This window comes from Oryx dammah, unplaced genomic scaffold, assembly GCF_014754425.2.
Source record: "Oryx dammah isolate SB20612 unplaced genomic scaffold, SCBI_Odam_1.1 HiC_scaffold_7, whole genome shotgun sequence".
Lineage (NCBI taxonomy): Eukaryota > Metazoa > Chordata > Mammalia > Artiodactyla > Bovidae > Oryx > Oryx dammah.
In genome coordinates, this window is record NW_024070191.1 from 22,326,830 (window position 1) to 22,339,429 (window position 12,600).

The 12,600-nt window shown below is 38.9% G+C and overlaps 1 protein-coding gene across 3 annotated transcripts in view; it reads left to right on the plus strand.

Annotated features, from left to right (window-relative positions):
- DLC1 (DLC1 Rho GTPase activating protein) overlaps positions 1-12,600 on the plus strand; it is a 515,375-nt gene that overhangs the window by 94,312 nt on the left and 408,463 nt on the right. For all 3 annotated transcript variants that reach the window (XM_040243175.1, XM_040243174.1, XM_040243173.1), the window contains exon 2: positions 5,424-6,571. In XM_040243175.1, the coding sequence (XP_040099109.1) occupies positions 5,549-6,571 (1,023 nt within the window). In that variant the 5' untranslated portion in view covers positions 5,424-5,548. The remainder of the gene's footprint in view (positions 1-5,423; positions 6,572-12,600) is intronic.

A 12,600-nucleotide genomic window follows, 5' to 3' on the forward strand; every position in this document is an offset into this window, starting at 1 on the left:
CTAAGCCTCCTGCATATGTGACTCCAGTTTTGCATGTTAAAGCACTCCTCTCATGCTATCATTGAGTTGGGGGCAGTGGAAGGTGCCCAGATGTATTACAATTTAGTTTGCGAGATGATTTGTTCTTTGACAGCTCCAATAAGAAAATTAATTCCATTTCGACCTCCACCCATGCTCACTGTCAGGAAGATTTACTTTGCCATTCGTGAGCACACATTTGAAGACCTATGTCTGTTTGACTGTTGTTGATCCTGTTCTGATTGTCTAATTCAATTCAATAAGTGTTTGGGTGGCATGATGATATGCAAAGTTGACTCCCCGAGCGCAGGCCAAGATCCATTAAGATGTCAAGTCGTTATAGGATGCTCAGATTCCCCATCTCTCCATATCACCAACTTGACCCTTATGTTAGTAACAGCATGGGCCATTGTATTAATAGAAATGTTCTTTTCTTGGTTCAGGAGCGTTCTCTATTCTTGCAAGAGTTCATGTTAGGGAATTTAATCTGTATGTGTGTACATAGTTGCTCAGTCGTGTCCAACACTTTGCCACCCCAATGGACTGTAGTTCGCCAGGCTTCTCTGACCGTGGGGTTTCCCAGGCAAGAACACTGGAGTGGGTTGCCATTTCCTACCCCGGGGAATCTTCCCGACCAAGGGACCGAACCTGTGTCTCCTGTGTGTTCTGCATTGTAGGTGGATTCTTTACCCACTGAGCCATCAGGGAAGGAGCTTAACTTACTTTTGATTAAAAGGAGATTATTTCCCTTATAATATTCGTTCCTTCTCCCAGTGATTGAATACATACTATGTGGTAACTATTTCCCACACACACATGCACACAAACATATGCACACATGTGTTTTAACAGTAGTAGGAGAAAAACATGACCTAGAAATTTAATACAGGATGGGTAATTAAGAAGAAAGATGTAAAGGAAAACCAGACGTAATTCCAGCTAAGCCATCTAGAAGAAAGTAGGAAAATACAGAGAAACCAGCAGTACTATTATGCCTTCATTTTCTCTACTGTTAATATGCAACATCTGTGTGAAGGTGTCTAAAAACAACCCAGGAGTCAATCATGTGCTTGTGCGTGTGTGTGTATTTATTTATATATGTGTACGTATATCTATATATGTCATCTGTGCTCTGAAAGGGCAAAACAAGTTAATATATATTTAGGTTTATAGTCCCAGTGTTTAGCAGACTGTCTGCAGCCCAGGCGTGCATGCTCAGTCACTCAGTTGTGTCTGACTCTTTGCGACCCCATGGACTATAGCCCACCAGGCTCCTTTGTCCATGGTATTTCCCAGGCAAAAATACTGGAGTGGATTGCCATTTCCTACTCCAGGAGATCATCTCAATCCAGGGATCAAACCTGTGTCTCTTGTGTCTCCTGCATTCGCAGGCGGGTTCTTTACCACTGAGCCACCTGGGAAGCCTTCTGTAGCCTGTTCAGTCCTAAATAAATACTTGTTGAATACATGACTATGATCAGGCAGTGTTGCTGTCATTTCTGAGGTACTGCCCACTTGATTTCAGCCACAAGTACTTCATTTGCCCCGAGTTCTCCGAGGCTATAGTGTCAGCAGTAGTGATTCCCATTGGGTTCTTCTTCCCTGAGGACCACTGCCAGGTCAAAATACAAAATGAGTGTTCATTTCAGAAGCAGTTGCAAAAGAGAGCATGATAGCTTGATATCAGAAATAAGTCAGGGATTCTCAAACTAGAATATCTTCCATTGTTTTTAGTACTGTGTTAAACTTTGATTCATTTTAAAATACAGACTGTATGCCACAAAATGGTTATGTTAAAGGGTGGTAAGTGTTACAAAATGAGCCCACATAATACATTTTAAATCACTCTGTGTCCAAACATCCTATGCTCTAATATCACAAAAAGCAAACTGGACATTTCACAAATATTTTCCAGAATCATTACATAATTAGAGGTACATAGGGTTTCTTGTTATATTAATACAGTGGTGTTTGAACACATACATTTAAAAAAGTGAAAAATCCCCATGGAAATTCACTTCATAAAATCAACACCCTAGAATGACTTACACTTTTCCAGATCTCTCATCCAAACCCTGGGCAGCTGAGCTCATTCTGAATGAAACTGCATAATAATGATCATTTTAAAAAATGGTAATAGAAGCTTGCAAAGTAAGTCATCAGTAGTTAGAAATGTAATTTTGAATAAGGCAGCCTGGTGAGAAGGCTCAAAGGGAAACTTAGGTCTTTTACAAAGACTTCTGAATCTTACAGGACAGATTCGAGTCAATTCAGATGACTTAGAAAATGAGTTCAGGGTGCTCATATGTGATGGACAATAATGTTCTCAGTCACGCAGTCGTGTCCAACTCTGTGACTCCATGGACTGTAGCCTGCCAGGCTCCTCTGTCCATGGAATTGGAATTTTTCAGGCAAGAATATTGGAGTGGGTTGCCATTTTCCTATTCCAGTGGATCTTCGCAACCCAGCAACAGAACCCGCGTCCTTTGCATCTCCTGCATTGGCAGTCAGAATTCTTTACCCCTAGTGCCCTCTGGGCAGCCCAGGCAATAATAATCATATTTTAATTACTACTGTTTCCGGCCTTTAGATCCTGAAGACAGATTTTTAACTATGAATCTTACAAATCAGAATTGAATTAAGAAATGTGAATAAGAAAGCTTGTTGAGATAATTAAAAAAAAAATCTATCAGACCACAGGATTTGGAGTGAATATCCACACTATAGTGGTGATGGTCAAAATAAAAATTAGAAAATGTTATGTTTTTGAGATGAAGACACTATAAATTCACAGGAATGATACTGGAAATGTCCAAAGGACCTAGATAAGAAATTAAGACAGAAGGAGTTAATGCTGTATGAATCTAATTTACAGTCTCTCTTTGCGTCTAGATTGTCTCAGAACTGTTTAACTGTCTTCCTTTGATGTTATAAAAATACTTGCCAAAGTTGAGTGCAATAAGTTAACTAATATTATGGTAAGGACTTAAAGGCAAAACTTTTATGTAATCTGTTCCCCAAGGGGTTAATAAAACTCTTTCACCTTCTTCATCAAAGAAATAAAACCAGAAGTCAGCCTCAACTTAAATGTAAATGTGGCTTAGAAATGACACAGTAATACCACTTGGCATTTCTTAAGTTAGCCTGCTCTTTCTACACTGGATAAAAATAAAGAAAAGAAAGCATCTAAAACAGAACCGCCCTATTACAACCCAAATTTGCCCATGAAAGCAGAAATTTTCTGGCCTGCATCTATGCGTTTTTTCCACTTTCCGTAGCCTCCCACACGATAATGACTTATGCATGGAATTCAGGGACTTTATATTTTTCTTTTGAATGCAAAATGAATGCCAACATGGAAAATGTGAACGCTGGCCGTTTTCAAAAAGATACACACAGACCTCTAAGGAAACCAAATAGCATCCAGAATGATATTTGGTCAGTCTGGGGTACCAGAATTCTAGCACATTCCTGGTCTTTACAGGATGAGAATATTTACCTTTCTGGCATGTGCTTATTCAGAATAGCTTGAAATTTTTGGTGGGCAGTCAGACTCCTTTTCAACAGACTGAAGTGACCCGAAACCAGCACCACGGTTAATCTTGTTTATGACTGAAATCAATAAGCCAGTCCATCTTATGTGCTGACCGTTCTTGTGTGGTGTAGAAACTGGAAGTGTCTGCTCTTGAATGAGGTTTTTCTTTTACAATTCAGTCATTAGGTTTCATTATGGGACACATTTGGATTAGTCATTTTTATAAGGTTGCGTTTACATTGGTGTAATTTGTTGCCTTTAACTAAGGCTTTGAATAATTCAAGGCAGAGAGGATGGATGGATATCTGGAATGTGTTTATATCCTGACCTTATCTTATGCCTGGTTTTCTTGTTTACTTAAAAATTTTTATGGCCAAATTCTAACAGAAATATACAAACTAAACTCCTTGGAAGCCAAACAGAATGAGACTGAAATTCCTAAAGAACTGTTTCAGTTGTCTTACTGTGCTCACATCTTCTTTTTGATTCACCTGAATCCTTACCTGAGGAGTTTAGATTTTATACCTATTAAAGATGTCTGGGGGGAAAGGAGGCTGTAGAATCTCATTCCATGGAGACAATGAAGTTTGTTGCCTCTCTGGGTCTTAGAACTGGTGCCTACTTTGAATCCAGGCTTACCCTGAGATATGTAGCCTTAGGCAAGTCATTTAACTTCTCTAAGCTTTAACAATACTAGCTTGCAAACTGGTCATAGTAGCAAAGGGATGTATGTAAATATATTTAACCTGAAAGTGAGCTAAGTCATGTCCTACTCTTTGTGACCCCATGGACTAGAGCCTACCGGGCTCCTCCGTCCATGGAATTTTCCAGGCAAGAGTACTGGAGTGGGTTGCCATTTCCTTCTCCAGGGGATCTTCCCAACCCAGGGATCGAACTCAGGTCTCCCTCATTGTAGGCAGACACTTTACCATCTGAGCCACCTGGGAAGCCCATTTACCCTAAGGCATTGCAAATGGTGTGTGGTATGCCTTCTTATGCATGAATTCTGTGTTAATATGAGCTAAACTGATTACCCCAGAGTTTCTTAGTCACTCCCTGGAGTAACTGTGTCTTGGTGATTTGGGGTCTGTATTAACCCTTTCACATGCTAATATATCACACGTGTTGTCTCTGTAGCTCAGGTTTTGCATGAGCAGTTCCTTGGTGACCTTTAGTGCAATTCAAACCAAACAACCAATAGATTTCTGTAGCAATTTGTTTCCACAAAAGTTAACCAGGGAAGCGTGTAAGCTAGAGCAACTAGTTTCTTCGGTGAATTATTAAGTATAGTGGTCCAGATATTTTCCTAGTAGAATTTTAAATTACACACACACACACACACACACACACACGCTCCTGTTTAAATTACACACACACACACGCACACACACGCTCCTGCTCCTGCTCAGTCGCTCAGTCATGTCTGAGTCTCTGTGACCCCATGGACTGTAGCCCGCCAGGCTCCCCTGTCCTTGGGATTCTCCAGGCAAGAATACTGGAGTGTGTTGCCATCTCTTCCTCCAGGGATCTTCCCAACTCAGGGGTCAAACCCACATCTCTTCTGTCTCCTGCATTGACAGTCAGGTTCTTTACCACTAGCACTACTGGGTTATTCATTAATAGGTCAATCAATCCAGCTACATTTAAAAGTATTGTCAATGATTTTTGACCAGAGATACTAAATGTAAATTTTTCTTCGAATATTAGCCTGCTTTTTGAAGAAATAACCCTATTAAGGTTGTTAATCGGAAGCTTTATAAAAACCTCTCATTTAATCTTTCATAGCATTGCTTAAGCACTCTTTTCCAAGACAGATTTGAGTTTAGAATTATATCCTGAACTATATGTATATATTTTATTTTTTTAATAGGTGGTGAAATGACAAAACTTCCTCTCTTCTTCAATCAGTGAATTTGAAGTAATCTTTCATCAAGTCTCATCTCCTTTGGTCTAATACGGAATGTATCTCTCTGTCTGTTGTTAAACTACGATGACATGTCTGTAGCTATCAGAAAGAGAAGCTGGGAAGAACATGTGACCCAATGGATGGGACAGCCTTTTAGTTCTGATGATTGTAACACAGCATGTCATCATGGACTAGTAGCTGACAGCTTGCAGGCAAGTATGGAAAAAGATGCAACTCTAAATGTGGACCGCAAAGAGAGGTGTGTTTCACTCCCAGACTGCTGTCATGGCTCAGACCTGAGAGAGATTCCTGGGAGGCCAATGGGTCACATTTCAAAGGAGGTGGATGAAGATGATAGCCATGAAGGTGAAGATCGGTTCCTTTCTCTGGAGGCCAGCACAGAAACACTCGTGCATGTTTCTGATGAGGACACTGATTCGGATCTGTATCTCACAGATGATAAACAGATTCTAACTACTCAAGGGCCTGAAACATCAGACCAACATAGCGTCAAAGGAGCAGGCTCCTTAGTAAAGACGCTACCCATTGTGGAAAGTAACCAAGATTCTTATGACTCCTGGGGAATGGCTGGTGGAGTTGATTTAGGGCTGGTTGAGGAAAAGGGGGACAGGAAAGTTGTTGACATGGTGAGTAAAAGCCTGGAGCTTTGTAAGGAGATAAGCTTAAGTGAAATAAAAGATCGGTCCAAAATGAATGCTTGCAGTTCTTTGAATGTGAAAGATATTGTGCCAGAAAAGCAGTTGCTTAATTCTGCTGTAATTGCTCAACATCGAAGGAAACCCGACTTCCCTAAAGATGAACATGAAAGCAACACCTGCAGTGCAGTACAAGATAAGTTATTGGCTATTCCTCGTATGGACAGAGGATTGCCATTATTAAAACCAGATCCTGGAAGCTGCCTTCTGCAGCCTCCTTCCTGCCCTAGTGGAATGTCAGCTGAAAATGGCCTGGAGATGAGTGGTTTCTCAGAACATCAAAACAAAAGTCTTCCAAAGTTCAACTCAGGAGATGGCATGCAGTGTTTACACTTCAAGGAGACTCTGGCCACCCAGGAACCCACAGATAACCAAGTCAGACTTCGTAAAAGAAAGGTAAGACACATGCACCAATTATCTGGCTTTTGGAATTTTGTAAATATCCTTGTTTCCATCATTTATTATTCTTGCTAGGGTTAAAAAGATATGTTGCTGTTTCTTTTGCCCCATAGTGTAGTTGTGTGACTTAAAGAGAATCTTGGGAAAATCATCACAATATTTTAAAATTAAAACAGGATAACCTATTTCACTAATAATATTCATAATGGTTCTTGAACATTTTATTTTGGAATTGTGTTGAAGACAGAACTGATTTCGTTTTCTTTGGAATTAAATAGCCACCAGATAGCTCATAGCTCTGAAGGGCAGTCTCTAATTTTCGGAAAGAATATCATGATATCTTTAAATTAAAATTGTATATTTCAGTTTGTTTTTCTTTCCCCTTTAGAAAATATATTTTATTATAATAAAAGTGGTATAAATCACATATTTTAAATGAGCCCTTTGCATATACCAAGGCAACAGTACCCTCTTCCCCCCAAATATGCTAATGTTATTTTAAATGATACCCTGGCACATTTGCTATCCATAGCTGTATGAACTTTCTGTTAACTTTTGACCAAAAGGATCAATAACTGAAATAAAATCTTATGCTGAGGCACCTTTGACTAATCCTGTAGATACCATGATCCCATAAGAAGTGTGCAAGTGAGACACAAGGATTGGAGACAAACTACATGAATCATGGTTTAGTTAGAGAACTCTTGACTGAAGTTTGTCATACCTTCAGGATTTCCCCAGCATTCTTCCCACAATGTAGTACTCTATAATCCTGATGTAAATACAAGTACCATTTCTTATGTAAATCTAACATGCCATTGACATTAAAAAAAAAAAAGACAACCCTGCAGATTGGACATTTCAGGGCAGCAACCTTACCCTTCTTGATACAATATGAGTCCATAATTCCAACTCTCCTAAGACAAAACCAAACTTCTCAGTTCTGCACAACTGGGGCTATCAACAATGAGAAGGAAAAACTCCTGCTCCCTTTTCGTGAAGAAATCTGGTTTCCATAAACCATAAACATGGTTTTGCTAACAAACTAGATCAGTAACGTGTCGTAAGTTTAAGTGAAGTCAAAACTTTACAGCAAAGATCAATGTGCACAAACTGTTAATACATGCCCACAGAGCATTCTGTGCTTCTGGCGAACTCTTCCTTCCTTGCATAAATTGTATTAGAATGTTAATGCTGCATAAAGTTGTTATGATTGGAATGCTCAGGTTGCTTTTTCAGAAATGTCCATTTAGTCAATCAAATCTCTTGGAGGGAATGCAATAATGACATAAGAAAGTATTAACTGACCTATGACATAGTTCCCCTAAAATATGACAGACCCTGCCCAATTGCTGACAGGAACATTAAACATTCCAGAAACATATGCTCACCACTTGGACACTTATATCAATTCTAAGAATGCAGGAAGGAATTTGCTCTTGGATGTGTCACTATAGCATGGTTGCATTACTAGAGCCATAATTATATATCATTTACAAGTTCTAACTTAAATGTTCTATTTTAAGCGTTTCATAATTCTAAAGTATTATGGCATTGTCTAGAGGAGTGTTTGTTTTGACTCTACAACTCATTTGGGTGCTTTGTAATCAACAGATTAAATTCAAAATTTGAGGTTTGGAAATTACTCTGGAAAAGTATGGTTACAAGAGAAGAAACCTCTAGAATCAGTGTGTAGGAATTTTTGTTCCATTTGATTTTGAATGCATGTTATAATAGCTTCAAGTTGCCCACTAGGCATTTTAGAACTTTACCAAAAGAAATAATAAATAATAAAACAAATGCATAAATATATATGTACACATATGTCCATCATTGTATTGTGTGTTACTGACAAAAAGGACACAACACAAATTTCCATCAATTAAGGATGTATAATCATTGTTTAGTGTATAATGATTGTTTAATCTGTAGTTTGGAATGGTGTGCAGCCTTGAAAAAGATGGAGTGAGATCATGTTCTCTAACTGAATGGTACTCATGATATAGTGTGTGTAGAAAAAGACAGTGGCAAGCCAATATTTGTAGCGTGTCTCAGTCTAATAAGATGAAATGTGTGGATACAGATATAGATAGAAATATAGATGGGTTACGACCCTCTCTAAATGCCTAAATAAGAATATGCAAAGTTCTAGATAAATAGGCACAAAATTGTTGACAACATTTACTTTGAGATAACAGAAGTAAAAGGTTAGAGGCAGGGCATTTTCCACTTTTGGCCTATATATTTTTTATAAAAGGTGTTGTGTCTGACTCTTTGAGACTTCATGGACTATATGGTCCATGGAATTCTCCAGACCAGAATACTGGAGTGGGTAGCCATTCCCTTCTTCAGGGGACCTTCCCAATCCAGGGATCAAACCCAGGTCTCTTGCGTTGCAGGTAGATTCTTTACCAGCTGAGCCTCCAGGGAAACTCAAAGGTAATACTATCCTGGGCAAAATGCATACAATGAACAGATACAAAAACAAAATAATATTATATCCTAATATTAGACTGTCTTCCTAGGTGGCTCAGTAGTAAACAATCCACCTGCCAATACAAGAGACTCAGGAGATGCGGGTTCAGTTAACTATTTTGAAGCATTTTCTACATGGCATAAGATGACCCTTTATTTATACAGTTATTATGATTATTATTACTTTTATGACATGGAAGCAACAAATACAGACTTTTTCAGAATATCACCAAAAGTTTCAATCAACTACACAATTCTAGTATAGCTAGTTTAAAACTTATCTCCAGATAAGCCTCTGGAGAGACACACGGACCACATTTTCATGTCTAAGGTCTTAGGGGCCTGATTGTGAAAGCAGTTTGCTAAGTTGTCTGTATATTTTAAACTATTTCTCAAGCATGGTGACAGCTTTGAGATTAGAGCTTAGAAAGGTGAAGCAGAATAAGCTAATAAGACTTTAGTTAGAGAACTTTAATCAGCTCATTATCTGATGGGCATATGAGTGAACCAAATCAGTCATTGAATTTGTGAACATGAATTTTTTGCAGGAGGGAGTATAATCAGGTTCTAAGACTTGGAAGGAAAACAAAAACAAAAACAGAGTTTCTAAGAGTAGTTCTCAGGACTCACTGAAATTCTACTCCAGAGTTATCACTGTAATTTAGACATAAATTCCTTCATACCTATAAATATTGGCAGGCATTTGTTGTTCAGGGTGATGTATTTTTTCGTGTTTTCCAGTGGTATTTCTGGCCATCAAAGATAGCCAGACATACTTATAAGAAGTCTCAGTTGGAGTGACTACGTTTGTAATAAATATAGATAAATATTGACCTTTTAAGCTAATAATTGCCTTCAATATGATGAAATATATCATTAAATCAAAGCCACTGAAATCAAAGGAAAACCAAATAGACCATGAGCAGACAGCAGCACATGAACCAAGAAGGTCATGTGGCATGTGACCAGCGCTTATAGGCTGTGGGTGGGTCTTTGGGGTAAGGCAGCTGGTTAAGAGCAACTCTCAGAGACAAGTTCCAAAGAAATGTGGGGGAGGAAGACAGTCTAAGAAGTGGTCTCTTCAAACCAGATGGGATGTGAAGATGGAAAACATGTAGGGAAAGACTTGAGGTTAGACTTTTTTTTTTAAGAGCCAGTATATTTGTTCTTGATGGTGGTTTACTAATTAAAGAGAGTCCGAAATTCAGTCTTCTCTAGAGACTAAATAGTTCCCCAATTTTTGAATAGCCACAATAGTTGTATAAATATATAAAATATTTTTATTGGCTTTCATAAGACATATTCCATGTTACCAAGCGGAATAAACTACAAAAGATAATATAAAAATGATTTGAGCTTTGACATCCAATTTTCCCATTTGAACAAAAACCTCACATTCTAACAGGCAACAAAAGTATCCTTTATGTTATTGATCTGACTGCTTTCACAGAAAATCAGCATGAAAGTGGCTTGACCAACAAACATCTTTCTCTCACATATACATAATAATTGGGTATAGGTAATTCTGCAATGGTGTATTTTCTAAACCTTAGACCCTCCTATCCAACTGGTCTACCACCTTAAGCATTTATCCATATCCAGATTAGTAAGAAGAGGGAAGTGTACCAGGATGACCACACTCCTGGGTAGAGGCAGAACCCAGAAAGAGCACATTTTTTTGTTTCTAATATTTCATGTTCTAGAACTTAGCTGTATGGGTACATCTAGCAATAAGCACTAAGAAATAGAGTTTGCATCCTGGGCAATCTGGGGTCTGCTAAAAATTCTATTATCAAAGAAGAAGAAAAAATGTATATTGAAGGATAACTGATAACATGAATATGTTGAGGAAAAACACCTAACATAAATATATCCCAGTATATCATGGCAGTATATAATGGCACAAAGAGAAGGACTAAAGAGTGTCTTGATGAAAGTGAAAGAGAAGAGTGAAAAGGTTGGGTTAAAATTCAACATTCAGAAAACTAAGATCACGGCATCTGGTCCCATCACTTCATGGCAAATAGATGGGGAAACAGTAACAGACTTTACTTTCTTGGACTCCAAAATCACTGCAGATGGTGACTGCAGCCATGACATTAAAAGATGCTTGCTCCTTAGAAGAAAAGTTATGACCAACCTGGACAGCATATTAAAAAGCAAAGATATTACTTTGCCAACAAAGGTCCATCTAGTCAAAGCTATGATTTTTCCAGTATTCATGTATGGATGTGAGAGTTGAACTGTAAAGAAGACTGAGGGCCGTAGAATTGATGCTTTTGAACTGTGATGTTGGAGAAGACTCTTGAGAGTCCCTCGAACAGCAAGGAGATCTAGTCAGTTCATCCTAAAGGAAATCAGTCCTGAATATTCATTGGAAGGACTGATGCTGAAGCTGAAACTCCAATCCTTTGGCCACCTGATGCAGAGAACTGACTCTTTGGAAAAGACCCTGATGCTGACAAAGATTGAAGGCAGGAGGAGAAGGGGACAACAGAGGATGAGATGGTTAGATGGCATCACTGACTCAATGGACGTGAGTTTGAGTAAACTCTGGGAGTTGGTGATGGACAGGGAGGCCTGGCGAGCTGCAGTCCATGGGGTTGCAAAGAGTTGGACACAATTGAATGACGGAACTGAACTGAACTAACAGGCTGCATATATATCCTATGGTATTCTGTGGCAAATCCTTGATGCTTTAACTTCACATTGCAGAATATCTTTTCATGTTGGGGAACTATTTTATGTGTCGAAGTGATGTTGATCAAATGCTATTAATGTACTCTTTCTTATGGAAAAATTGCCCAAAGCCAAAACAGTATACTGTACATAGTAGTCTAGTGTTAGTTGCTCAGTCGTGTCTTACTCTTTGCGTCCCTATGGATTGTAGCCCACCAGGCTCCTCTGTCCATGGGATTTTCCTGGCAACAATACTGGAGTGGATTGCCATGCCCCCCTCCAAGATATCTTCCTGACCCAGGGATTGAACCTGGGTTTCCTGCATTGCAGGCAGACTCTTTACCATCTGAGCCTCCAGGGAAGCAGTGGTAGCTCAGATGGTAAATACTATACTATACTACACTTTAGTATAGTACACACTATAGTATAGTACACACTATACTTTAGTATAGTACATACTATACTTTATCTTTGGACAAATATAATACATTCATTGTTGTTGTTTACTCACCAAGTCTTGTCTGACTCTTTTGCAACCCCATGGATCATAGTTTGCCAGGCTTCAGGCAAGAATACTGGAGTGGGTTGCCAGTTTCTTCTTCAGGGGAACTTTCTGACTCAGGGATTGAACTCGTATCACCTACTTGGCAGGAGTGTTCTTTCCCACTGAGCCACTGGGGAAACCCAATATATTCTTAAAGGACTGAAAAAATATTAGCAATGACTGAAAAAAAATTTTTTCTCCTTCAGTTCAGTTCAGTCGCTCAGTTCTGTCCGACTCTTTGCAACCCCATGAACCATAGCACGCCAAGCCTCCCTGTCCATCACCAACTCCCAGAGTTCACTGAAACTCATGTACATCGAGTCAGTGA